This window comes from Corapipo altera, unplaced genomic scaffold, assembly GCF_003945725.1.
Source record: "Corapipo altera isolate COAL_440 unplaced genomic scaffold, ASM394572v1 61, whole genome shotgun sequence".
Lineage (NCBI taxonomy): Eukaryota > Metazoa > Chordata > Aves > Passeriformes > Pipridae > Corapipo > Corapipo altera.
Window position 1 is genome coordinate 5,358,044 of NW_020884910.1, and position 27,863 is coordinate 5,385,906.

General features: G+C 46.8%; 1 protein-coding gene across 1 annotated transcript; it reads right to left on the bottom strand.

Moving 5' to 3' along the window:
• Positions 1-3,037: 3,037 nt before the first annotated feature.
• HGD (homogentisate 1,2-dioxygenase) lies at positions 3,038-27,863 on the bottom strand. The gene is made up of 14 exons (XM_027653571.1): positions 27,684-27,863; positions 22,826-22,897; positions 19,854-19,942; positions 18,041-18,146; positions 14,687-14,746; positions 14,120-14,211; positions 13,411-13,445; positions 12,168-12,247; positions 11,939-12,038; positions 9,484-9,608; positions 8,794-8,898; positions 7,525-7,651; positions 4,010-4,191; positions 3,038-3,404 (listed from the first exon to the last, which is right to left on the bottom strand). The coding sequence occupies exons 1-14, from the start codon at positions 27,696-27,698 to the stop codon at positions 3,273-3,275; spliced, it is 1,320 nt and encodes a 439-aa protein (XP_027509372.1). The 5' UTR covers positions 27,699-27,863; the 3' UTR covers positions 3,038-3,272.

The window sequence follows — 27,863 nt, forward strand, 5'->3', positions numbered from 1 at the left end:
TATGGAGAGAGTGTCTGAAACTTGGCCAGTGCACTCCTTTGATCTGTGTACAGGGACTCCTTTTAAACCACAGAAGTTGTTGCTGTCTAAGCAGGCTGAAGTCTAAAATTACTAGCCAGGTAAAATGTTAAGCAAGACCAAAGCAGTTTCCTAAAGAACTATTGCTTGTCTTCCAGATATTTCTTCCTGGTGTCAGTTTGACTGTGTGGTTTGCCCTAATTGGGAATAGGCAAGTTCTGTGATACATTTTTAAGAACCTGGGAGCCTGCCTGACTGGTCTAATAAGTTGAATTAATTTTTCTTTTCCTTAATAAAATGCAAGCCTAAACCATGTATTTACTTATTGCAATAAACTTTTGGATAAAATTACAGTACCATATTTGGAAACAGTGAGCTTAAGGTTGTCATACCATACGTGACTAGCATTTCTACTAATTCTGTTATTCCTGTGAGTGGGAGATAAGAAGTAAAAGAGAAAGATTTTTGTTTTGACACTGGTTCCCTTGCAGTATAGGAAAATTCTGTTTCATCCCTGTAAAGGGGCTGTGTTCAAAAACAAGAAACCAACACCAAGCGAGCCTTGTGCCTGCAAAGATGCCTCCTCTGTTTATTCCTAGAAGAACACAAGACTTCTCTACCCAGGTCAACTGGTATAGATGACTCTGCCAAGGTACTGGAATGTGAGTGCAAGAAAAGATTTTTAATTCAGAGTTGAATTTTCAAGTGGCCTGTAGGTGCCATTGTGACCCAGACAACCTTCATTCTTTGGACATTGTATGGGAGTGGTTTCTTCCCAAACGTTGAGGTTAATGCCAAAAGCTCAGTCTGATGCAAAAGTTGAAAACTTCCCTCTGCCTTCTGGGAAAGCAGCCAATGTTAAGTCAGCAAAAATAGCTCTACCAAGTAAATATGGGCCATTTGCTTTCCTGAATGTAAATATGGGCCATTTGCTTTCCATCTTCAGCAGAGTGAGTTAATGAGCTTTTTCACATAATCACAAAATGGATGAGGTTGAAAGGGACCTCTAGAGGTCATCTGGGTCCAACCTCTTGCTTAAGCAGGGCTGTCTAACACAGGTTGTCCAGTGCCCTGTCCATGTGGCACCCTTTTCAGTATCTCCAGGGTTGAAGACTTCACAACCTCCCTGAGCAACCTATGCCTGTGCTCAGTCACCCTGGCAATAAAAACGTTTCCTGAAGTTTATTTTTGTTTATAATTTCCTTAAGTGTTTCCTGTTGTAGCTCTTTCCTTTCCTGTCTGGGTCGCAAAACGTTCAGCCTGTGTGGAGTTTGGCACTAATTCTGTGTGCAGAAGCTGTGCGAAGACGTGCCCTGCTTTTGCAATCCTTTATGTGCTCCCAGCAACCCTCTTGCCTTTCTTTCTGCAGCTTGTTCTTGAGCAGGGTTAACTAAAGCAAACCTGGATTATTGTCTCTGCAGAACAGCTTCTAAAAGACTGTCACAAATGATATTACAAGATATGGCTGTGGATCCATGCAGAGAGGCATCAATGCATGCAGAGAGTGGTATTTAGGGAAAGAAATAATTGCTTGTCTGCGCATGCTAAATTAACTATTCTTGCTGCCACGAACTAATTTGATCTCCCAGGACCCATTTCCTCAGCTAATTGCAATTCGAGTTGCCACGCATGTAAATTCTCCCTTGCAGCTGTATTTGTTTCAGGCCAGCTGAGCCGATGGTTTGGGATGGATTGTGGATGAGCACAGTGCCTCTGGTCTTTCAGGCCAGCCTCGGATTGATGCTTGCGGCACCTGCCACAGCCCTTTCCTGTTCAGATAAAAGTCTCTGATGCTACATCCCTGCAGATTTGAGCGTGGTGCTTGGGGAAATACTGCCCTACTTTTCTCATTATTTGCAGAACTCTCCATGCTGTTTTCTTGCAAGGAATGAATGTGCCGTGCTACTAGAGGTGGGGTTGGTGTTTGAGGCAGTGGTGCTGGGTGCATAGAGGAAGGAAAGGGAATTAAGTTTCCTTTTAGATATGTAGAGTGAAGACAGGGAATTAAATGTGCTTTGTGGAACTTGTCCCTTGACTGATGTGTTACCACTCGTATCTGCTTCAGTGATACGTCTATACAAGAGAAATTCAAGCCTGCTGATCACCACGTGATAATTTAAGTCCCAAACAGAAAACAAGCTTTTTCCCCTCTGCATGTGAAACATTCAGACCTCATTTATCCCTGAATCAGTCTGATTAAATCAGCTTGTCTGGCAAATTGATTCTCCCGAACGTCCTTTTCTGAATTGGTTATTTTAGAGTAAACATCTCCGTGTAGATTTTATAATGTAATACTTTGCTCAAAGCTGATGCTTTTTTTCCCCTCAAGGATCTGGTGCAGATCCAAAACTGATGATGGATGTAGCTGACTGAAATTACGTGTCACAGTTCCACATTTCCTTCTTTTTTGAAAAATTGTTTGTCTTGGGAAATAAGAAACATAGATTCTGGTGCCACCAAGCTTAGAAACCTTCATGTGGGTACGTGGTAAAGTAGAGACCTGAAGTGTGAGGTGTCTGGGCTGTCCTCCTGGTTCCCACCCTGTTTGGGGCTTTTTTTTCTGTCTCCACCAATGCAATGCTGCAAATTAGCACTGAGCTAGGGAGAGGATTTGCCAAGTGCTGACAAACGAGTCAATGTTGAAGGAGGGCCAGGGTGTGGAACAGAAACTTTCCCTTACTTATCAGTGAAGTGCTTTGGATTCTCCAGCCTTTTTTCATTTGTGGTCTACTTTTCTGACAATCAAGTCTTTCCTTTGGCAACCCTCCACAGATGAGCAGGTTGAAGTGTTCTACTCTAATAGGGGGCTTAGGTCTGATAGAGCCTTCAGCTCTGTAAAGCTCTTCCCATACAGACAGCATGAAATGCTTTGTCAATCCCCGGCTTCTCCCTGTGAAAGACACATGGGGTTGTATTTTCTGAAAACCCTCTGAACAAGAGCCGACTGTCACCTTGTGTCCACACAAGGTGCAGCTTTCACACCAACTGTGTATGGTGAGAGACACGCAAGTACTTCAGCTTCAGTGTGTCACCAGGAAAGCTTTAATTGGATACTTGAAAGTTAAGAATAATGGTGTTCTTTTCCTGCATTTCCCAAGTTACATAGGGATGATCATTTTCGTGGCTCGGTGGCTGCTGGAAGTGCCATTCTGTGCTAGGGCACTCTGCATTGCCCGAGTTGACTGTGCCATCACATGTAGGTGTGCTGGATTTCCCTGCCTTCACTCGTGTTGCAAGCAGCAAGCACCTTCTCTTTACTTGCATTTAGGGTTGAAATGGCTTTTCAGAGGTTCCCAGCACTTGTAGTAGTTTTTATCTAGGCGGTTGGAGGTCTGGAGGCCCCACTTGGTGACAGCAAGGCTGAGGGATGACTCAAACATGAAGGCCTGTTGGGAAGAGGGAAGGTAGGTTAGGGCAGGAGAGGGAGAGCTTAAATCCAGGCAAGGTGTCTGCTCTGCCACAAACAGGATTTGTATGCATGGTCCAGCACTGCCAGGCTCTGTCTCCAACCTGATCAACCCAAGGGAAGAAAGATCTTATCTGGCATTGCAATGCTGGTATTAGTCACGTCTCAGGAGTGACTTTGGACTCCCTGCATGCCCAGACAAGCCAGGTTTTTCCAAACGCTCTAGTTCAAGGTCTGTTGATAATCATCATTAGATTTAGGGGTAGAGACAGGAGGACAGTCAAGGAGTTTGCTTTTTTGTCCATAGGCTAAGACAAAAATTCAATTAATCAGTCTGAAAATTCCCAGCTTCCTGCACAGGCAACAATTTACATGGGCAGATGATCAAAGCCGCTTGCCATCGTATGTCTCCAGGGGAGCTCCTGGGAGTTGAATGGTGCTGATCAGTAAGGGAGGTGAATGCTGCAGCCCTTGGGTCCAAGTACTTTTCCAGCTTGCCAAAATGCTACAGTACTAGGCTGTAGTTTAAGAATGGCACTATGCCAAGCTGTATTCAAAGTCTTACTAGCTCCTTTGGCTCCTTACCATGGTCCCGTCTGCAACCCTCTCAGGCTCCAGCTTGGCTTTGCTCGCCTTCTCAAAACAGTCGGCATCTGGCCCGTGAGGGGTCATCATGCTGTGCAAGCTGCCGCCTCCAGGCTGGAAGCCTTCCTCCTTTGCTTCATAGTGGCCCTTGATGAGCCCCATGAACTCACTCATGCAGTTCCCTGGAGGCAAAGAGAAGAGTTTGCAAAGAAGTGTGACTGGGAGGGATCACAGCTACGCTGTGAGTTCCTTGAAACCCATGAGCTTAGCTGGGCCAGGTTGAGGGTGGAGTGGAAGTTCCTTAGAAGGGTATCATGTGAGGGGACACCAGGGATTCTACAGGCAGTGCTTTTAAAGCTGTACAGGATTTTATTTGGATTCAGAAACAGAGCTCCTTAATGAAGGCTGTTCCTTCATTATGAATCACCCTAATGAAGGTGGTTCCATCAATCCCCAAATGATTGGTGCACAGGTAACCTGTGTTTTTCTTACCACCTTGAGCTTTTTAAGTACTACACCTGCATATGGACTGCATGGTGTAACCTAATTTTGCACACTTGGATTAGAGATCTTAAAGTGCAGGAAAGGAAGTTCTGTATAATCATCCCTGTGCTACAGACACAAAATGCCTGCCTGGTGAGAGAGCTTCATCTGCTGTCCCAGGTTATAAGCGTGAAATTATTTTGTTTGATACTCTTCTACCACCTCCAGTGCAGCAGATGCTTGAGCAGCTTATGCTTTTGATTCATGCAGTATCTACCTATCTTACTATAGCCACTGTGTGCCCAAAGGCAAGGAACTGGATCCTGCCCTTCCCTAAGGAAGGTCTTCTTCTTTAAGAAGACCCTCTGAAACAAATAGAGTAATATACGTTAGTAACACTAATCTAAGTTAGTAACACTAACTTAGGTAAGGATGGCTATATCTAATAATTCAGTACTTACTGAGTTAGGTTCCCTGTAAGGAAAGTACTTTAACAGCTGCCTTCCAAAGCTTTCAGCTTTAGTAGACCTGATGTGACTAAACAATATGGCAGCTTTCTGCTTAGCAGTCAGTTTTTGCAAAACCAGGACATGCTTCTGTAGCTGTGTTATATATAGACCTTCTTAACCACTAGTTCTGTCTTTGTTAAGTACAATCCAGGGTCTGAAATGTTTAACAACAAAACTAATTTAGCTCAAAGAAGAGTTGGCCTACATATGTATGCAAACATTCATTAATTTTCATCCCAAGTTGTCAGTGTCTCATGTAAAACTGGATTGTTACAAGCTTTGCATTGAACCCACTCATGTACTGTGCTTGGCACATTTAGACTGCAGTACAGACCCTAGGAGCTGGATCATCAATGTGTCTGCAACAGGACTTTTAATGTCTCTTAGGAAGAGTGGGCAGGTGAGTAGGAAACCAGGCTGGAACTTAGGATATGAGCTGAGTCCAGTTTCTTATTCTTTTGCAGATTTCCTATGTGACCCCCAATGACTTATGTGTGCCTTTAATCCCTAACAGTAAAATAGTGCTGTCTCTACAAGCAGGCCGTTGTGAAGTTAAAATCCTTTAGTGACCGTTAGGTGTTAGATCCCACCATCATGAGAATCACACAAGTGCTCCCTCAGACAAAGAAGTAGTATATGCCTGTGGTATAAAAACTGCATCAGACATTTTTCGGTCTGTGTTCCAAAGTACACAGAGTAATTCACAGCCTTTGAGGATGTAAAGGTGGCCAAGAGAAGTCAGTATTTATGAGCTGTACAGCCACCTTTGTATGTGAAATTGTTATGGTGTATGGGGCAATATTTTTGGACCAGCACTGCTATACTTATACTTGGGGCAAAGCTCAGAGAAGACAAAACCCATGACTCTTGGATACACCAAAATTCTCTGAACACAGGCTTTCCACAAAATAGGCCTCTTGTACAATATATGCAGAGGGCAGCCTTCAGCAGCATTGAACTTGTTGAGCTAAATATTCCACTACCCCAGACTTGCTCAGTCCTGTTACAACTCTCTTCGTGGTATGAGATTCTCATCATGGCACTAAATTCAGAGGGAACTAAGATGTGCAGTGTCTTGATAACTGACTTATCACCATGTCTGCCTTACCAGCTCAAGCTCTTCCCCTCCATGGCTGGGATAGAGCAGACAACCAACCTGCTCATCGTGAATTTAAAGCTGAAGCCTGTGGCTAAGGTACTGTGGTCAAGTGAGTAGCTGTGGTAGCTATCTGCATAAATACTCATAGATCATCACAACATGGACAAGAGAAGAGTTATTTCAGCTGGTTTTAACACAGACAAAGCAAGGTTGAACAACTTTATATTTGTTATGGCTCACAAAGCATCTGCATAAAAGTTAACACAGCTTTGCTGATGAGCAGCAACTTCATCATGGTTAACCAGCAGTGTGTCTCACCTCTTAGCATCTAATAAAAGTTAATTGGCTCTATACCAACCAGTCAGGAGACATGTTTGCATGTCTCCCTCATTATTGCAAATGAAATCAGAATGATAGGACAAGACTTTGTGAGATTTACTAATCTGGCTGCACAGGTGCGTCTACTGTGCTTCCAGGTGCCATTAATTCTGCCAGCCTCCAAGATGCTTGGAAGTAGTCTAAGTAACAGGAGGAGCTGTCTGTTAAACTGTGGTTAGTAAGTGTGCAGAAAGCCGGACAGCACTTCAAAGTGACCACAGTATGGCCACTTGATATCTCCTGAGATGGGGCCTCTTAGCTGTTGACAGAAGGGGTGCAGCATGGCCAAGCTTTGCCCCTTAGTCTCACAGATCAGTGTGTCTCATCCTCACACTGGAAAGTTCCATGTGGGGAACTGGATTTCTAGCATCCATTCAATGCAACATGTTGCCATGCTCTGCCAAGAAGAAGCCAAGAAACTGCCAAAAAGAAACCTGCTCTGGTGATGGCAACTAAATCCCAAAACCATCAACCAATGCCCTGCCTGAGAAAGAGCCCTGTTCCTGATCACTGTCTCCTTAAATGGCGGCGATACCTCCATCACTGTGCAGGTGGTGATGAAGGGCTCAGGAGAGCCAAGTCACTCCTTTGCTGTAACTCTGATCTCACCACACAAGTGCCAGCTTTACATCCCTCTGTGCTTCTCACCACTTGTAACACAATATTTTCCTTTCCCCTGTTCTTTATCTATGTCCTCTAGCGAGATATTAAGCAATTCATGGCTGGATGACAGGACAATATCTGATGCATTTGTACAATGCCAAGTTCAATATGCACCTGGTCTCTCTGGGACCCCCTCGAGTACAGACACATCCATCTATGCAGACACAATGAGCCCATCGCCTCTGAGTTTTCATGAGATGCTCTAAATAGGCACATCTTTGGATTTGTTCATTTTCCAGGGAGGACTGACTGACTCCAAGAAGCTGACTAATTGAGCCAAGGGCAACAAATCAGACTGCTGCTTCCCTGCATATGCTCTCAAATAAATGGAGGCTTATTTTTTTTTCGGTAGTGCTGAACTCAAGCACACTGAGCAGACGTACGGTGGTAGTATGGTGGACGGAAGGTGTTGTTAGCTACCCCCCATCGTGGGGGGAATATGACAAAGTCAGCGAGTGCCACTCCAGCACGGGTCGTCTTGGCTGTCAGGACAGTGAAGATAGAAGGATCCTGAAAAAAAACAAACAAAGCAAAAAGCATGAAACAAAGCAGGGCTCAGAGCTGTCTACTCATGTCATCCAGGTGGTAAACATGACTGATCGCACCTCTCCCTTGCCGAAATACTTTTTCTACCTGCACCTGGTGTTATAGATGAGATCTGGGGCCCCGTGGGACAGCACCCGGCATCTCAATCCCATGCTGAATATGGGGGACAAGAGATTGGACTGGATGGTTCTTCCTTTGAGTGCTGGAGATCCTTCCCCATCCTGGCCATGATGCCCTCATAGCTGGAGGCCCAGATGCAGGGAGTGAACAGCCCTGCAAGATAAGGTACTGCAATTCCAGGAGCAGTCTCCAGCACTTCTCCTACCACAAAACCACACCTTTTGCTTGGACGGTTACAGGGGACAGGACCATTCTGCTGGAGGCATTTAGCCTCATGGTCCTGTTAGTTTACCAGCAGGGAAAAGAAATTTTGGCTTGTGGAAGTCTCTAGTCCAGTAAAGTGATTTTCTGGGATTTGATCCCAAAACCATCCTTCTCCTGGCAGGTTTTTCTGGAGTTTAAACAATACTGTCTGTTGGTTTTCTCCCTAGAAATGCTCCAATCTCCTTGCAAACCCACTTGCATTGCTGTGGGCACCTCTCCCACTTGGCTGGTTTCCTTTTTAGAAGGGCTGCTCACATTAGTTTTGGCTTTAGTTATTTTCCATAAGATCTAGAAATTATAACAATGAAAGCTGCCAGCTCTTCAAATTAATTTCTGTGTTGGACTCAGAGGAACCGGGAAGGAGTCTGTCCAATTGCAAGAAATAAATCAAGGCAAGAATTTGAAGCAACAGCCTTTTTGCTGAGTTGCATGGTGTATATTGGCTTCAGTATTCATCCCTCCTCCAGGTCACAGAAATTCTATGCTAAGCTGTATAGAGCTGTTTAAGAAGCTGATCAATCTCCAGTTGTGTCTTTGCACCACAAGTCTTGCTCTACAAGAGCTTGGTTCGGGCTCAGGGAAAGCAGCACAAGAGATTTCACACTGTTTCTTAGAGCACAACGTATTTTTTAAGAGGCGCTGAGCCCTTGGAACTCAGGGCGGGTTTGGATGGTGTGGTAGCCACAAAGTAATGCTTTGCCTTGCCCAGCTCCAGAACTTACCGCATGATCAAAAGCAACAGCATTAATGACCATGAATTTTTCCAGATGGTATTTGTACGGCGTGTAGTTCCCATGCCAAGCTACAACATTGAAGGGGGAGAAATCCTACCAAAGCAAAGAGACAGACAGAAGGTTACCACACACAGACTTCCAACATGCTGCACATATGCAGGACACTGCTCTTTCCCAAATGAAAAATGGGTTTAGTGCCAATGAGAGGTACACTGGCAGCCCTTTAGGCATAGCTCGACATTGTGAGGATGGGAGTTTTCCTCAGCATTTGCACTTGGTGAGTCTCAGCCTTCCCTCTGAGGTTTGGTCTCAGAGGGTTTCTGATGTCCAGGCAGTGCCTGGACAAGGCAAGCTGCAACACTGGCTCTCTGGTTAGAAAATTTTGGCTTTTCACATTCCCAGCTCCCCTTTTCTTCTCTGCCACTATGAACGTATGGAAACAGTGAGGCAAAGAACATCACTAGGTCTTTGGGCAACCAAGTCTTCACCAACACTTTTTCCCCAGACTGAGGAGCCTCAGGTGGGAAGATGAATGGCACAAGAAAACAAGGGATCAGTTCTATTCCATAAAGCCCAGAAGGACCTCCTGAGTCTACATCCATGCTACTCAGCTGCATATCCCAGGCCATGCACTGGCACTGTGTTTCAGTGTTACCTGTTGTCCCAGGGCATCCTCACCTGCTGGGCTGCAAACAGCTTGCCCTGGTATTTGCTGATCACCGTGTAGCCCCCCGGCACTTGGCGGTCCTCATACCATGCGACGGGCACCAAGAAGTCACGTGGGTTGGCCAGGCCATTGGCTCCTGGGAAAGAAGGAGAGATGCCAGAGCTCTTTGAGCAACCTGGTAGCGAAGTGAGATACTGGTACAATTTCCTGGCTTTGTGGGTGCCCTTCTGCATTGTGAATGACCTTACTGCTTCTTGGCCCATCACAAAACCTGAAATAGTCATGTACTTGTGCTCCTACGAGTAGGTAATTGTAATACATCCTAGCATTTAAGTCCCTTTTGTGACTAAGACAGGTCTCCCCTAGTTGCCTTCTGAATAAGATTAGTACATCATCCTCGTTTAAACGCATGTAACAACTAGAAATTAAGTGAAAAACAGAGGGTGAATTGCTCTCTGTTCCTGGACATCCTGCTGATTGGATGCTTAGCCATGCAAAAATTATGAGCCATGTCGTGAGGGGGCCAAATACATTTCTGAATACTTACAAAATGAGTAACAAAATAGTGATACCTACAGACTCTGGGCATACTGGGGGTTGCTCAGTGTGAGGAGTGCATTTTCAAAGTGCAAAACACCATATGGATACTGTAGCATTCTTCTTCCTCTCGTTAGTATTATTGTTATAAAGTAGTTTTGAATTTCTTGGATAAAAATGCAGACATTACTACCTGCTGCTAAGGTTTAGCAGTCATTGCTTTTCTCCAGCTGTCACTTTTTTCAAGTGAAAAGTGAAGTTAAAATAAAGTAAGAGTGAAATACAAAGGATTTTGGTCTCTGAGGGGAAGGCAGGTAGGTGGTGAGAAGAGGAGCTCTTATAATTACCACCTCCTGAAAAGGTTTACAGGCAAGTGCACTCTTTTTCTTTTCTCCAGAAAGTAAACCTTATAATAGATTCCTACCTTCTGGAGACCAAAAAAAAAATCCCATCAAAGCCAGTCCAACTGTGTCTGAAAAACCAGCTAATGGGAAAACTTGTTACAAACAGGCTAGGGCAACCATCTCAATAATCGAGTGGAGCAGGCACAGACCACAATAAGTGGGTGAAGGCAGAAATCTGCAGCTGAAAGGCAAGCTGCTGAAAAATCACTGTAGGCTCCATGTGGAAAAGGTGTGCCCAGCATGTCATACAGGAGAGATGCTCAAATGAGGTCCCATTAAACAGCTACAAGTTGGGTTGGTTCTCTATTGCAAAAATGACCAGCTTCTGTTTCACCACAGCCATGAGATGTTTGCAAATGCCCCCTGAATGCAGATGTGTCATGCCAAGCTTGTTACTGATTGGTAACATCTAGTTTACTTGAAGCATGGCCAGTCTTTTAAATCACACTGAGAGTTATGAAACAAACTCAGTCAAGTGGGGAAAAAAATCCCCATCCAACTTAAAATGAAAAACAACCAAGCCCAAAACACCTGTCTGAAAGTGAAGAACTACTGGAACTGGTTTTGTAGTTATTTTAGCTGTTACAAGAGCAGTTTCACTTCCTTTCACTGAGACAATCTTAGTAGCAGTAACCAGGAGGCGTTTTTCTCAGCAAGATAAATTTGGAGGCAAGCACTCCAGGGACAAGGAAGGTGACATAACCTGAGTTGAGCACTGCCAGAAAGCTGGCCAGGAAATCACAACGTGGGTGTTGGGGCTTCAGATGCTGTGCCCCCTCACAATATCTTTGTCATGGCAGCAAGGGGCTGTGCCTTCAAGATCTGTGACAATGCACAGAGCAGGAGGCAGCTGACAGAGAGGATCTGTGATTTATGAGAGCTAGACCTGCACTCAGTGAAAGCAGATCGGCCCTGGCAGCACAACACTGAGATGTCAATGTGTTGCTGATCTGAGCCCTCTGCTGCTCATTTTATTGGTTTCTAACTCTCCAAGGGGAGCAGCTTCTGGCACTAAGGCACTCTAGAATTCCAAGCTGCCTCTGTTAAAAGAGGTGGGGGGGAAAAACCCACTTGATTAAATCTTAAGCAGGGCTTCAGGAATATCTGTTGCCTCTGAAATCTGCCTTTCTTTTTACCACATAAATTCTCTCCTATTACTCCAGACTCCTTGTCTGTAAGTAAGAGGCATCAGTGGTGATGACCTTTTGAGTCTCTTTCAGTAGGAATAGGTTCTGAGCCAGCAGATGAGGACACTCAGACCAGAAGGGAAAAGAGAAAGTAGATAAAGGGGTAGGATACAAATAGTGCCTTTGGTGCCAGGGGAATCTTGGGACAACTAGGCTGTCACTTTTTTTCGGGAATGCTTGCTCTGCTGGGGACTAATAGCGCTGGGTTGGGAACCATCCTTGTGAAGGAGCATATGCGTGGGAGGATGTATTACATAGGATATAAAAGGATGGATTTGGGCTTGCAATTCATGCCTGTCCCTATGAAATTCACTGTAGGTCTAACAGGAGATTGTTACCGATGGGTCCCAGGTCAGGCAGCTCAAAATGTGCCCCATACACCTCCAGAACGTAGCCTCTGGTCTCTCCAAACACCTCCACACTGAAACGCATTCCTTGCTGGAAAACAAAGGAAGACACTAGGATCCTCCCAGGACTTTGCTGACAAACCACAAGCAGCTGAGTGCAGGAGCTGGCTTGCTCCAATGTCTGGCTCTGAGCCACAGTCAAGGCACAGTCAGCCCTTACCTGGATGACACAGATTTCATTGGGCTCCACTAGCATCTTCCCAAACTCCGTTGTGATGAGCAGTTTTCCTTGCTGGGGCACTGTGGAAACAAAATGCAGGCAGAGGAGCTGAAGTAATGAAGTGACTGGCACCTTCTCTGGTGCCAGAGCACCAGGCTCCAAGGAAGAGCAATGGGCTCTTTCTGACAGAGCTACACAATGGATCCAGGCTCCCATGCAGAGCTTTGCAGCTGAGATGCCTGCACTGGAGTGAAAGCTTCCAGACCAGCCCCATCATCCCCACAGCACAGAAGGTACCTGTGTGGGCCATCACCTTGTGGCCCTTTGATATGAGGTTTACACCACAGTCTAAATAAATGGGACTTGATATATTTGGGGTCACACCTGTCTGTCTCATGATCTTCACATAAAACAGTGCAGACACCCATCCTTGTCATGGCTGTGGCAGCGTGAGATGTCTGGGAATAACTTTTTCCTGAGGGTAGAAACAATGCTTTGCTAACATCCCCATTATTTTCTATGACTGCCCTGGCACAGAAGAGCTCCAATTTTGACTTGAAAAACTAGCAGATTTACAAAACCTGCCCTGGCTTCTACTTCATGGTAGTGAGGGAGGTAAGCAAGAACAATTTAATAGCTGTTTGATGGGAGAAATGTTCCTGCTGGTGACCTGAAGGCATTCCTGTCCCTTGGTCAAGAAAGATACAAGCAAATATCTGACTTCTGATACCGCTCAGAATATTTTTCAGAATGTACGGATTTTATGTGCCAATCTCCACACTCACCGTGGTAGTCTGGTTGCCTGAGGCTGGCAGAGCGTGGGAGCTAAGCTGCTGTGCCAAATACTCTTGGGCTGAAGCAACAAAGGCGTCTAACTGTAAGCTGTTTAGAAATCCTGAGGTTTATGATTTCCAGAAAACCTCTGCCTGTGGCGTGTCTAATACCAGTCTGGGGAGCATTGGGAAATGATCCCTGAGCACTCCACCAAGGAAGCGGGGTCACTGCTCAAAAAGTTAAGGTCTGTCCCAGAGGTGAACTCTCTGAGCTGCACAGGAGCAGTGCAACTTGCCCAACAGCCCAGCTGGTACCAGACCACCAAATCTACATGGAATGAGGGTGAATCCAACCCTCTCCTCCAAATCTTGGATGTAGGGCCCAAGGTTCCGGAAGAACAAAGAGGCAGGCAGGTGGCAACTGAGGTAGAACCAAGTGAGGGAAAGAAAAGGCCAAAACATCAACTCACCAATCAGGAAGTCACCATCTGAATTATAAAGGCATCTAAAGAAAAAGGCAAACAGGAAGGTCAAGGTGGTGTAAGCCCCAGGCATTTGTGCACACCACAGCCACAGATGGGGAGTTTTGAGCTGGGAGTCTCCCAACATGACAGGGATCTCCCTTCGGTCCCAGAAATGGTATTTGCAGGTCAGTGAATGTAACATACTGTCTGATGTGAAGGAAGCAGGGAGGTTTAATGTGCCTGACCTGGAAGCAGGACATCCTCCAACCTCTGCCATGTATCTGTCTTCATGGCCATGAGCACATCAGTCGTTGTAAACTGAGGAGTGGGGCTGATTTCCCCCATGAGCCGCTGCAAGGAGCAGCAATGCCCGTCAGAAGCTGCATGTGTGTTGAACTCTGAGGAGCAGCTCCAGTCCCTGGGACAAGAGCACCTGGATCCAACACATCTCCTCTTGATCCACCCCCATGTCCCACTCCCAGCTTCTCTTGGTGGCTCCCCACCCCCTACCCCAGTGCTTGCCCATAGAGCACAACCTGCTTCACAAACACCTGCTACGGACACCGTGAGCACCTTTGCCTGTGCACACAAGGAACACAGGGATATAGAGACAGTGATGCTGGGAGCAGGTGGACTCAAGCACCGTGGCAGCAGACCTACACATGCAGGTAGCCAGCCTGGAGCAGCCCAAGCCCCCAGTGCAGCAGCCACTGACCTGTCGATCATGGAGGTGTTGCAGACAAAAATATGGACGGCAATGCCATTGCGTCCTCTGGGCTCACCGGCACCACACAAGGTGTACAGTCCCTGCAGACAAATCCAAAGCATCAGGAGTGAGTAGTAGGCAGGAGAGCAGGAGTAGCCCCCTTTCCTCCCCTCATCCCACCCTTTTGCTGGGGCTCATCCCTTCTCCCCACTTCCCATACTACTACCAGCCTTTCTGTGTATGGCCTTTTGTCAAATATGTTGGTTTTTCTTTAATATATTAAGGATTTCTTAAAACTCGTGTAAGCTGATGTTTTCCAGCCAGGGATCTGGGGAGAGCTGAAGACTGGGACTTTTTTTTTTTTTTTCTGAGAGTTCCTTGAAAGGGTATGAAGAAAATTGTCCACTCTCAGTTGCTTGAAATCCATGTTCCTCTCCCCTCCCATGAGTGTTCTGCAAGCCCAGTGGTTTCAAAACCACTGCTATTATCTCAGTGCTGACCATCTCGTGTGCCCTGCTACCCCCTGAGGGAGAATAGAGATGGAGGATGCCCAGATGCCCTGGTTCCCCAACTTACGCTCACAAAGTCGGTCTTATTATGAGGGGCTTTTGGAATCTCAAAAGGTTTCCATCGCAGCTAGATTGCAGTAAACAAAAAACAAGAAAGAGATGCCAGTGATCATAATGCAAATGGTGGTAATTCAAAAGAAGGCAGACTGTTGTCCTCCCCCTGCTTCCCTGCCCTCTGCTAGCTGAGGTAGCTCTCCTTCCTCTTTGCCTTGATAATCTGGTTACACGTAGTCCGATTTTTTTGAATTTTTTAATTTATGGAACCCTTTTAATTTTTAATCATAATTTTTTAAAATAGTTTGCAGGCCTGTGGAGTCCCAAAGTTAAAAAAAAATCCTGTTTAAAAGCTGTGTCTCTCTCTATTACTAACAATACCATTGAGAGCAAAGAAATTCAGATGAGCTGGTTTTTCACAGCCAAATTTTCATGGTCCTGTGCTCCACTCCACTCTGGATGATTCAGTTCCTCCATGACCCAAGAATAACATTCCTGTTTGCTCCACCTCATTTTCCCCACTTAAGAAGCAGAAATAACTCTACCTGCGTGAGGGAGAGCCATGAGCAGCGCTAATTACTTTTTGCAAAACCTGTTGAGATCCTCCAGCAGGAAGGTGCCAGAGGAGTCCAAAGTATTTATTGCTGCTACTGTAATATTAAGGGTCTTTGCAGCTCTTGGGAATGAGGTGTTGCAGCTGAGAGCCCCTCACTGAGGGGTCAGTGCAGACTAACTCAAACACCCCCAATTAGGAGGATGTTGATGTGGCCAGATGCCAGATATAACCCCTGCATTGATATGCTTGACCCCAGATGAAAGTACCTGTGACTCTGGGCAACCTCAAGAATATTTTTTTGCTTTTATCTACTCAATGTGGTCTCTCTTAGCATGTTTTTAGGCTGGTACCCTGAGAAAACAGTTTATAGTACTTTGTGTCTGTGCCTGCTGCTCCAAAAAATTATGGACTATGCCGAATTTCAGCTAAACTTGAAAGGGCTTCCCCCAAGCCTCATGGAAGTTTTCCAAACCCAAGTCAAAATGTAGGTGCCCAGGCAACTTTTCAGGCTCTCCTGGAAAGCCAGCCTTGGGAGGAAACAGGCAACTGTACCCAGAGAGAGAATCTGATGGTAAAGCTGAGTGAATCAGGGGCCCATCCCTAATTAATAAGTTGCACCCCAGGCCTGGCCCTGCAGTTTGACCCTCTCTGCTCTGCTCTCCAACCCTGTGGCAGCAGCCCTGGATCACCTGTTTGGATCCATCCCTCATCCCTTCCTCCCCCCATCCCATTCACTGCTGGGTAGAGGCACTTTTTCCTCCCCAGGAGACCCTGGCGGCTTCGTACCAGTGCCTGCTCAGGGTCACACTGCAGGGGGTGCTGGGTGGAGGGGAAGAAGCTGCTGGAGAAGCCACATATTTCTGGATGGTGATAAATATACCCACTAGAAGATCAGATCAGATGTGACCCTTGCGAGGTATTGACACCTCACACATGTTAGTGAGGTGCTGAGCCACAGGTTTTACTTTCAGCGGTGTTTAGTCCCTTTCCTCTCAAGAGCTTTCCACCTGCAAAGCCACAAGCTCTGTGTGCTGCTTGTCCAGTGCATCTCTGCTCCATTTGGGTTTTAGAGATGGAAGAAGAAAAGAATTAGTCTTGAGCCAGAAGAACGACCAAGACAGACACAGCAGCCAGCACCAGCCAGCACCAGCTGCTTGGGGAAGCTTTTAGTGTTGTTTCTTTGCTCTATGACCCGTGACACTCCTGAGATACAGCACCTCTGTGCTTACTATTACTTTATAGGTTTTATCTCGCAATCACTCTTCGAACTCACCTGCATCCTCCAGCAAGATGTTCCACACTTTATGCTCTTTTTTTTGACTGTGACGTTTGTTATTGGTATTTGTTTTTTCCCTGCCTCTCAATCATAGCTTCCCTAGGTCATCTCTGTTCCAGGCTGGAGAGCTTTCTTCTGTTTCAGCATTTCTTGCACAGATGCCACCCCACATATTTTCATCACCATTGTCCCCTTTTCAGTTTTGACCTCTGTGTCTTTTTTAATTCTGCCATTGTCCTAGGGTAATGAATTTTTTTCCATTGACTTCAATGGGCTTTGCATAAGGTGCCTCCATATGGCCATCTTTTCAGATGGATGACAACTGGGAAAGCTCCTTAAGTAAGCTGGGTGAGACACAAAGCACTGCAGGGAAGAGTAGATCTTGTCCAACAAACAGAGCCTTGTCTCTGGCTCTGCTTCAGAGTGTATGAGAAGGAAAGCAGGAAGGTGGCTCCCACTTACTGCTAGGAAATAACTCCTCTGGGTTTGGTGGTTGCCATTGAAAGCGGTGAGGGAGAGAGTGGGCAGAAGCTTTGTTGCTGTTCCCTTAGGTAAAAAATGTACTACATGTAAATGGCTTGAGATGCTTGAGAGCTGGGCATCTTGGAATTACTGTAATCATAAATAACTGTAATGGTAGATGCGGGCTGTGAAGAGACATCAAGGATGGATGAGGTGGTAACAGAAATCATTGGAGCTTCATCTGTGAAGGAGCACCAAACACATGTAAATATGAGCCTGTCACTGCTCCTTGGTCAATGGCTGGAAAACATATTCCAGCAGATCTGGGAAAGTATTTAGACAAATGGTGAAGCTGCTGGGAGGCTGGAAATTACCTAATGATGATGCATCAAAGGGCAAAACCTGAGATGAGTGAAAACCAACGACCATGAGATGATGCTGAGAGGAGAACAGCAGGAGAAGATTAGCAAACTCAAATGTTCTGGGGCTGGCGGGGAAGAAATCATGATTAAAGATGATGGCAAGGCTGTAACAGAGGAAGATAAATACCATGCCTCTGTGCGACTCTCTAGAATGAAGCTTGATTTCCCATGAGGGCTGCAGGGAAATGGGCTGGCAGCCAGTAGCCTCTCCAAAAGCACAGGACAGGAGAGGATGGATGGCAGAAGCATGCTGCTGCTCTGCTGGCTGGGCTGGGGCACGATGAGCTTTTGATGGGGGACACTGAAGTAGAAGAAAAAGCAGACTGAGAGGTGACCAACAGGAGCCCCAAAGGGAGATTCCAGGTGGCACAGATCAAACCCTATGACACTGCAGACATGCTGGGAAGCAGCACAAGGATCCAGTAAGGTGGGAAGTAACAAGCATTGCACCGTGGGCTGTCTTTCCTTGGATGACCCATAGGTGAGGAACACTGAAGAGGTGGCAGACAAGACCCTGCTCCTGTGTTGGCCAGACCCCCCGATCCCAAGGCTCCCCTCAGACCTCTTGCAGCTCAGTGCCTTTGTGCTCCTGGTGAGCTTAATATTTGACCATCCTCCTGGCAGGGCCAGGGCTCCTTCCAGCATGGTTACCTGGTTGGGGTCAGGTTCAATTTCATCCCAGTCATTTGTCAAGTGTCCGTCCTCAAGAGGTTTGAAGGGTTTGTGGCAGACTGAAGGAAGGATTCTATACAGCCAGCTGCAAAGAAGGAAAACATCTGGATTAGCCTGAGGAAGAGGTTAAACCTCTGGGTGGCTGCTGGCTGACAGAGCTCTTAAAATAACATTTACATTGGTGGCAACTGGAACAACAGGTGTGTTAAATATCAATAACATTAATATTAAAATTAATATTAAACATCAAACACCAGCTCACAGCCAGAGATTTCCAGAGAGATGGCTTTTATTATTGGCTCTAAATATAAACCTATCCTGCTATATATAGGTAAATATCTATATGTGTATTTACATATAATTACATGTGTCTACATTTACACACATACATATGCATATAAAAAATAAAGCTTTTTCTGTGGCTGAAATACAACAGTCTCTCAGTTGGAAAAAAAAGTCTGTTTAAACACAGCTACAAAGCAGGGATAAGCACAGTATCTAACTGAAAGAACAGAGGGGCTCTCTGGAGGCAGAAGGTTACAGCCTGTATCTGAATTTGGAGAGATTACTAAGAGTAGCATCCTATGCCTGGCTGGTCATGCCCACAGGGCAACTGGCGAGCCCATGCAGTGAAGACCAGATATTTATATGATGCTTCTTGCCGCTATAGGAGGTCACCCATGTCTCTGTCACCGCCTGGGGCCATCACTCTCCCTCCTGGCTGCCTGCTGTGCCTGTGGCTGTGCCCCTTGTGGCCCTTGCCGCTCCAGCAGCCACGGTCAGCATCCGCATGCCATGCAGGGGTGCAGCCACGCCCAAAGCTGGGCTTTTAATCAGGTGAGAGAGCAGAGGCAATCAGGAAAAAGCCTGAGCTAGGCAGGTCTGCCAGTGCCTTTGATGTGTTAACAGTGGTGATTACAGTTTGGGTGGGTGGGAGAGAGGAAGAGGGAGCTCTCCCTTGAGAGGTAGAAAAATTCCATCAAGGACATCTTCGTGCGGCAAACAATGATTCATCCCTTTCCCACGCACACTGAGAGCTGGCACCAGCCTGGAGAGCAGAGGCATCTCAGATGATGCATTTGCTTTTCATTTGAATGAACAACAAAAGGGACAGAAAAGCCACAGTGGGAGAAGCAAAATGAGAAACCCATCTTCTGCAATCTGGTCATGGTCAGAGCATGACAACTGGGACAGAGCTCTGGGAAGTTTGCTGCTGGCTGGAACAAGCTGTCCCCAGCACTTCTGAGGTGTTAAACCGCATGCTGGGTGCCTGGCACTGGTCTGAGCCCCTGGGCAGCCCCAAAATGGGAACAGCCTGAACTAGCAGCTCACTGGTCCCAGTCACGGTACAGGAACATCCCTTAGGAGGAGAGTCCTGCTCACAGGCTTGGTTTTGACACTGTCTATCAGGTGCTTACCAGTGCCCGTCACAGGGTGACGTTTCTGTCGTAGCATCAGGGCTGAAATCCCGAGGTTTTTTCACACAACACACACGACCCGCTGGGGACCATCTGGCCTCTGTGAGCATCCTTTCCTTCCCTCACCTCGCTCAGAAAACCATCTTGGCTGGTCCTTTCTCAGCATTTTCTTAACTTGCTTGCCCCACCAAAGCCTTTCCTCTCCCTCTGCCATGGTTTCCTGTCCTTACCCCTCTCCCAGTGCATAGCAGAGGATTTTTACCAGTCTGGCCCTGCAGAAAGCACTGGTGGCAATGAGGCAGCCTTTCCATTGCTTCCCAATGCTCACCCCAAGTGCCCAACACCACCCACCCGCTGCCAGGGGGTCACGGTACCTTCGCTTGTTGGTGGGCCGGGGGCAGGTGAAGGCAGAGCCCGAGAGCTGTTCAGCATATAGACCATATGGGCAGACTTGAGGGTTATTCTGAATGGGAGGAGAAGGAAAAACAAGGAATGAGAAGCAGTAGCATGGGATTTGGCTCTGAAGTCTCCAGTAGAGCAATGCAACAGGTACCTGGCACCCCAATGCCATGGGGTGGTGTGCTCTCCTGAGGCTGTGCTTCAGTCCCAGTAGCTGTATCTTCTTGCTCCTGTGAGGCTGGATGCCATGCAGATACCAGCCAGACCCCAAATCCCATTCCTACATGTCACAAAAGTTCCCTGAGGAATTGGTATAGCCATTGAGGCAGCAATATAGGGTAAGCTACAAAGGGCAGTGCTTGGCAGGGTCAGCAATGAGAGCGTCAGGGAAAACAAAATTATTCCCAGTGCTTACAGACTGCAAAGCAGACCCCTTTTATGCACAGATTTTTTTGAGACCAAGTGTTCAGGGGGGTTGCCCCAGGGCATCATGACTGGCTGGCTTCCCAGAGGGCTGATAAAGACTCACAGCAGCTGAACACACTGAACTTTCTGCCCCTTCTCCTCCTGTCCTCTGCCCAAGGAACTGGTGCCCAGAGCAGTTTTGATGTCGTGCTGCTTCTTCCTGGCAATGCTGCTTGCTGCCCAAAAGCATTGAGTGACCTGTGTGGGAGCCTTTGCTTTTCCACAGGGTTTCTGCACAGTGAGAGTCTTCATCTGGAGTACAAAGGGGGCACTTTCCCCTTTGCAGAGCTGTGGGTACAACTAGCACAGGTTTAGCAGCCCTTATGAGTTCATAACTGAAGGACAGATTCCTCCTTTTCAGAGAGCAGAAACTAAACATTTTGATCTAAGTAGGCCAGCATCTATTTTTTTGAGATCAGGAAGAAGCAAAGGCATCCAAGAACTGCAGGAAATACCCCAGTGGGGACAGCCATACACCATTTGCTATCCAATCTCCCTCCTGCAAGATCTAGTACAGCATCCTGTCATCCTGCTGCAGCTGAGCAGATCAGCCATCCACACAGTATCAAACACTGCCCTAACAGGCGGGCAGAAGGAAGAAGTAGAGCTCTCATAATATGTGTAACTTCCAACCCTCAAACTCTATCTTGTCGGCATGGGTATACAGGGAAGCAGGGGGATCAATAGCCCTTGGAATTTTTATCTTAGCCAGCACTACTGCAGATGCCAGTTTTATAAATACTGCATAGGAGAAAGAATCCACCCCTGGGACTGAAGATTTTTTTTGTCTAGCTCATTTTCACATTTTTTTATTAACTCTTTTGACACTGAGTCCAGACTCTGGCCAGATGAGAGCACCTCAGCCAGGAGCTGGAGGGGTCTGCTTCTGGAAGGTGGTGCTACTCTGGAAAACCTGGTGGAGCACATTCACCACAGCCCACTACCTGTTCAGACCAGTAGCCACCACTATCGATCTTCCAGTTTTATGGTGTCCCTTTCTTACATTTTTTTCTAGCCAGCCTCAGAAGCAAGACACTGAGCCAGCCAAACCATCAGTCTGATCCAGCACAGTGGTTTGTCTTTCTTGTGAGCACATCATAGGCTGCCATGCAGACCTGGGGGACACATATATGTACTTAATGTGTCATTGTGTTTTATGCTAGTATACATGCTGGCAAACAACATGCACAACATCAGAACTGGTGAGATCCAGAGAACTCAGGAAAAGCAAAGTGTGAAGCTTCCTGTTGGCCTCTTTGCACAGAGGGTGAAGAGGAGCACCAAGTGATTGACTGAGCATTAATCCATAGAATCACAGAATTATAGAATGGTCTGGGTTGAAAGGGACCTTCAAGATCATCTAGTTCCAAAACCCTGCCATGGGCAGGGACATCTTCCACTAGGCCAGGTTGTCCAAAGCCCCATCCAACCTGACATTGAACACTTCCAGGAGTGGGGCATTCACAACTTCTCTGGACAACCTTTTCCAGTGTCTCAACAATCTAACAGTGAACAATTTCTTAATATCTAAACCTACTCTGTTTTAGTTTGAAGCCATTCCCCCTTGTCCTATCACTACATGCCCTTGTAAAAAGTCCCTCCCCAGCTTTCCTTCAGGCCACCTTTAGGTACTGGAAGGTGCTAAAATATCTCCCTGGAGCCTTCTGTTCTCCAGACCAAACTACGCTGACTCTCTCAGCCTGTCTTCATAGAAGAGGTGCTGCCATTCAAGCCCAAGCATTTACAGGAAATCCAAGGGAAGCCACAGGTAGCCCTAAAATGTGTGCTGGTGTGAAAGAGACTGCACAAGGGAGATGAGAGAGCTTTAATTCTTCAGGATTTCATTTTTGCCTCTGCAGACCAAGGGGCTAGCACCACATGGGTCACTATTCCTTTCTTTAAAACAGAATGACCCAACATAATTTATTTTCATCAAACATGTTCAGAAGTGACCTTTAAGAATGAATGTCAGTTTTTTACTACAGGCCTTCATGTCCCTTCCCTACAAAAAAGCTGCTCTCTGGCCGAAGGCTTGGATGTCAGCTTCATCAAACCTGATTCTTACAGAGATTGAAAAAGCTACCTCTCCTGCACAAGCATGTCTCTCTGCCAAACTTCAGGCTTCTGCTTTGGTTTATTCCAGAGCCAGTGGCTTCCTTCTTGGTGTGGCTGAGCCATTGGTATTGTAGACTTTTTAAGGAAAAAACCCCGCTGTTGAGCAGAGGTAATTTAGGCAAGTCCTAACCCCCAAGGTGAAATTTGGAAGCTCGCAAGTAACTTAACATTAGAAAGTATGAATGGAAATCTTTAATTCTGATTTTTTCCAGCATCTTATTATTCCAGTCTTGTATAAAGAAGATTCCTGGTGATTTTCTTGGTGACAGAGAGAAAGGAAACACTTCAAGATGAAAAAAAGCCCAGGGAACAGATATTCACTCTATTCCATGTCATTCTGATAAATCACTCTAAAAAAGCTCAGTACCTGTCCCTCTGGCAAAGCTCCTGGACAGCGTGGATCCTCAGAAACATGTTCATTTCCAAATCCTGACAAGTACTGTAAAATAAACCACACAGCTCATCAGCATTTTGAAAACACAAGCAAAACTCCAAGCAACCCATCCATTACTTCCCCATGCATTTTTCCAGGCTCTTTGTATGCATTAAGACTTTCTCAAGCAATCTGCTTGCATATCGCTGAGACCATTTTCTCAGCTCCTGGGTTTGCTTCATTAGCTAACCATGTGTTGGTCTGGGAAGCACAGACAGGATTTGCTCTCCTGCTAAGTCTGCATGTCTGTTTTGACTGCATTCTGCACCATGAAGGTACTTGAGAAACAAAGCAAATATTGCACATACAGTCAGACTCAAGAACAACAGGGTGATGGATAGGAAGAAATGCACACCAACATTATGGATGTGTGCTAGTACTATTCAAGTTCAGTCTGATTTTGCTTGAGTCATGGATGTTCCAAAATCTGCAGATAGCCTGGCAAATTTGTTCACTGAGTCCTGATTCTCGGGAAATAAAACTGAGAGTTGTTTGGTTGACATGTCTTGTGATACATCCCCATGTTCATCAAGGAAAGGCTCAAGACATAGATGTGATGAGGGAGAGAGGAAGGGAAACATAGCCAAGTTAAACTGTGTCACTGATTTGCCCTAGATAAGCATTGTCCAGTTGGGCATGAACTGTCCACCATGGTAGTGAGTAAGAATTAATCCATTACTGGGTGATAATCTGGTTCTCTAAGGCAATGGATACCCGAGAGACCCATGGATGGAACAGACATCCATGACCTGCCATGCCTACCCTGCCTACAGCTGCCGTGGTCTGAGTGTGGCCAAAAGCCACAGGACATGGTGGATGCAGGTCCCAGATTTGCAGCACTGGGAAAAGCCCCACAGCAAGCCTGAGCCACACAAAGGAAGAAGGAATAACAGAGACCTTAGCTTTGCACTGTCAGAAATGTAAATACAGTCCCTTCAGATCCTATAGAAAGGCACGAAGCAGCACTTTTGAACTCTGCACGAACGCAGAGGTGTTTTGGCAGCGATCAACGGTACAGCCCTGTGGCCTGGGAAGAGAGTTAAATATTAATGCTCCCCCCTAAGTACTGCAAGAGTAGCCAGGCTACTCATCAACCTTCATACAGCGTTGCCGGGATGGCAAAACTCAGGAGCCCTTGACTGATACACCCTTGCTGTGACGGGGTCGCTGCAGTGCTGCTGTGTCCCGGTAGCTGCCTGCGGGCTCCTGCTCTGAGCAACCCTGGCAAGTGGCAGGACTCTCCCTTAGTGCGGTGTGACACCTTGGGAGGCACAGGTCTGAGTCAAAGGTGGAGGGACAAAGCCCTTAGACCTGTTTTGTTTTTTTTTTTGGTTATTTTTGTTTGGTTTTTTGTTTGTTTGTTTGTTTGCTTTTTTCTTGTTGTTGTTTGTTGTTGTTTGTTTTTTTTTTTTAATATTATACAGCCCCTGGATTATTCCCCCCAGGAGTGTTCAGCCTTGGGCAGTTTGCAGTCCCCTTACAATTTTCCAAATGTAGCAGGCACTAAGAGAGCAAGCTTGAAACCTCCTGAGAAACAATGTGTTTTCCTCAGGCCCCTTTCAGCGACCTGTAAAAAAAGGCCGTTCCCAGGGGAGCCAGGCTGGCTGCAAGCCCTGCTCAGCCTGAACCTGAAAACATCCTGGTTTCCATCGGTTCAGGGAGGATATTTCTCTCCATCTTGCAAACGAACATACATCGCTAGGAGCTGCTCTCTGCTGCGTTCTGCAAGAAACATATTGATATGCAAAGCAGCAGGTCACCTAAGCAGCCTTGGCAAATGTATTGTACTGGAGCATTTTTTTCCCCTCTTTTTTTCCCCCCTTGCTTCTTTTAAACGGAAATGCAGCAATATCTGATGGGACTGCAGCAGTTCCAGAATTAACTGAGACCTCCACACTGCATACTCCTCTACCAGTAACATAAAGGTGGTCTGGGCATTTGCCTTCAGGGTAGCCTTGGTGAAAATGGGGGGAAAAGGGGAAGAGAAGGAGGAAGAGGAGGAAGAGGAGGAAGAGGAGAGAACACACTGATTTTCTGGAGGCACAGCCAGTAAGGCCTGAAAGGCTCAGCCATTAGCACAGCGAGGAGAAAGTTTAATGCAGCGTGCAGGCTGCTTTTTGAGCATCACCTACAAAAGGCTCAACTTAAAGCTGGTGGAGAGCTGGGACGGGACAGTCTGTGTGGTTCCTTGATGGGCTTGTGTATCTGGCAAGCATCATGTGCTCCTTGGTAGCATGTTACCACACTGCTGGGTTGAGGGGGGAAGGAGGCACAGAGATTCTGCTGTGACAAATCCATCCCCTGTCCTTCAGGCTGAAAAGCTGGTGACCTGCACATCTGGCTTGACCATCCACGTTCCCAAAAGTCCCTTTGCTTCTGCTTGCTGGGCCAGGGGAAGGAAAGAAAACCAACTCAGCAGCAAGTATTTTGTTACAGTAGCTGCTCCGTGCCCACGCTGGTGCTGCACAGCACCTTGCCTGAGTGCAGCAGCAATGCAGGAAACAGCTTCCCACTGGGCTGGATGGAGAGCTGCTGCCTTCCTCAGCTGCACATCACTGGGGCTGCAGAGGGTGGCATCGCCCTGCTGCCTTGAGAGTGGCAGCAGAAGCTGCTGCATCATTGTTTGCTCAAATCAATTCTTTCTTGCCAAGAAAAAGAATAAAATTCTCAGGTAACTGCATCGAGGGCTGAAAAAAAGACATTGGCAGGACTGCAGCTGCGGGAGGGTAGATGTCTTGCTGATGATTTATCACCCTGAGTGTGGCTCCAGGGCTTTGCCTAGATGTTTGGTGTGGCTTTTCTTGTTCCCTCTTTCCCTGTGGCAGACCTCAGAGAGGCTTCTCTCCTCTACATGCTTATAGGGGTTGGTGTCAAATATTACTTGGGCTGCAAAAAGAGCTGCGCTACAGTAGCTCCCTGCGAGCATCAGTCATCATGCTCCAGGGCTCTGGAGCACCATGCAGGAGCCCTGCTGATGCAGGGTGGTCAGGAGCAGCAGTGAAAAGGCCAGACACATCATGGCCCTTCTCCCTGCCAATCCTCTGAGTCCACATCCTCCCTCTCAGTTTGTGTTGCACAAGGTGACCCCAAGCCAAGGGAAATGACCCCTTGCACCAGCACCTGCACCAGAGCATCCTTCCTGGGTGAAAAATATCTGGAAAGATAGAAACCAAACCTTCTCCATAAAGTGGCACCATGACTCTAGGCCAAAGGGACCTCCCTCTAGGTCTCTGCCTGGCCTCCAGAGTTCCTAGCTATGCTCTAGATATCTCCAGACTGGGTAGCTTCATGGACACTATTGTGATAATTGGGCAGGTGGTTTCTCTGTTAGACAAAATGTTCCCTGTAGCTCTTTGTTTTCACTTCTGGTTTTAATTACTGTTGTTATTTTGTTCAAGATCCTGTAGATTTTTATGCCAACAGGGCCTTAGGAATTCATCTGACTCCACTTTGGTTTTTTTTCTATAGTTTTTCAATAAAATGAGAGAGATAAAAGCCCAGCACAGCATAAAAAATTCAGCAAAGCTCATTGATTGGAATAACCAGGATGCAAAGCAAAGTGCTCGCAATGGGTGTCATGCTCTGACCTATAAACCGTAACCTTTTGTTCACCAGATTAGACAGCAGGCATGGGAAAAAGGCATTTGAAGTCTGAACACATAGTCAGCAAAATAATTAAGACCCTTCTTCAAACACTGCATAATATATTTCTCACTCAGCTCCTGCTGCAGGACACAGGAAAACAATATTCGTCTCTTGACAAGAGATGTATCAGCTCAGTCCAGTCAAAATCAGAGTGTTTAACGCAAACATGCAGAAACAGAGACATGAGCATTTGTGGCAAAGCAGGTCTTACCCTCTGTGTGGGTCTCCACAGACTCTTTGCAGCCTAAAACCAAAGCACACAAATTGGAGCTCTGCCCTGGTGCTGCAAGGGCCAATATCCCCAGCCGAAGATGCCATTTCCCCTGACGGAAGGTGGTGAAGGAGCACATACACATATCCCAGGCATATCCAGGGCTAGGAAAAGGCTTAGGAACAGTCACAGCCCTGAAGCCTGGGGAGAAACCTGATGATCCTGCACAAGCTCTTGAGACCCACCACGTCCTGGGGTGAGGTCTTGCCACTCCTGCCTGCTGCAGCATTACTTGTGCACCCTGATGGCCCGGGAGTGGCTTGTCCCCCACAACAACAGTGAGATGCTGATGAGATTCAGGGTTGAAAGCCTCATATTCCTACTCATGAGACACAAGCCCACCATGTCACATCCTTCTCCCAAAACTCCCCCCTGCTCTGGCAAATGGTGGAAGGGAAGGTTCCTGCCAGCTGCCCTGCTGGGGCTTGGAGAGGAGGGCATGGCCAGAGCCTCACTCTGCCAGGGTGTCCTGCAAGGGGTACTAAGAAATTGGCCTGAATGGAGTCACTCCCCTGGGCTGCTGGAGAAGATGGTTGTCAGGGTTGCAACATCTGGGCAGATGTTGCCAGCCAGATTTCATAGGCTGAGGGGGAAACACCCTCCTGGCACCAGGTTGGGAGGAGGGGTGCGCATGGAGGGTGGAGGAAGGACAACTCCCACCATGAAGAGGTCCTGTGCTGGGACAGCCTGACCAAGAATGATTTCCAAAGGGGCTGAAGAGGGGGAGAAACACAGCAAAATATTTTATCTGAAGAAAGTTTTAAAAACACACCTTGACCCACAAAAGAAGGGCACAATACAATGAAACAGGCTCCAAAAAAATAGTGTGAGCAGAGAAAGGATGTTTGCAGCTAGCACAGACACCCAACCTCTTACCTGCAAGCCCGTCATCCTCCTCCTGATTGTCCTCCTCTTGGAGCAGACACAACCTCAAGCAGGTATCTGGCTGAAGCAGCCTGCCAAGCAAAGCCTGCTCGCTGGTCAACTGAGCTTGGCTGGAGGCAGGCTGACAGTGCTGGAAGTGAGAAAGTCCAAGGGAATTTTCAACCTGTTTGC

Bases quoted from the DNA above. Each gene is read 5' to 3' on its own strand.
- HGD (XM_027653571.1), bottom strand. The intron at 8,899-9,483 runs GTGAGGATGCCC...TTGCTTTGGTAG, and splicing joins AGCTGTTTGCAGCCCAGCAG to GATTTCTCCCCCTTCAATGT. The intron at 4,192-7,524 runs GTACGTCTGCTC...CTTTGCCTCCAG, and splicing joins CCGTCCACCATACTACCACC to GGAACTGCATGAGTGAGTTC.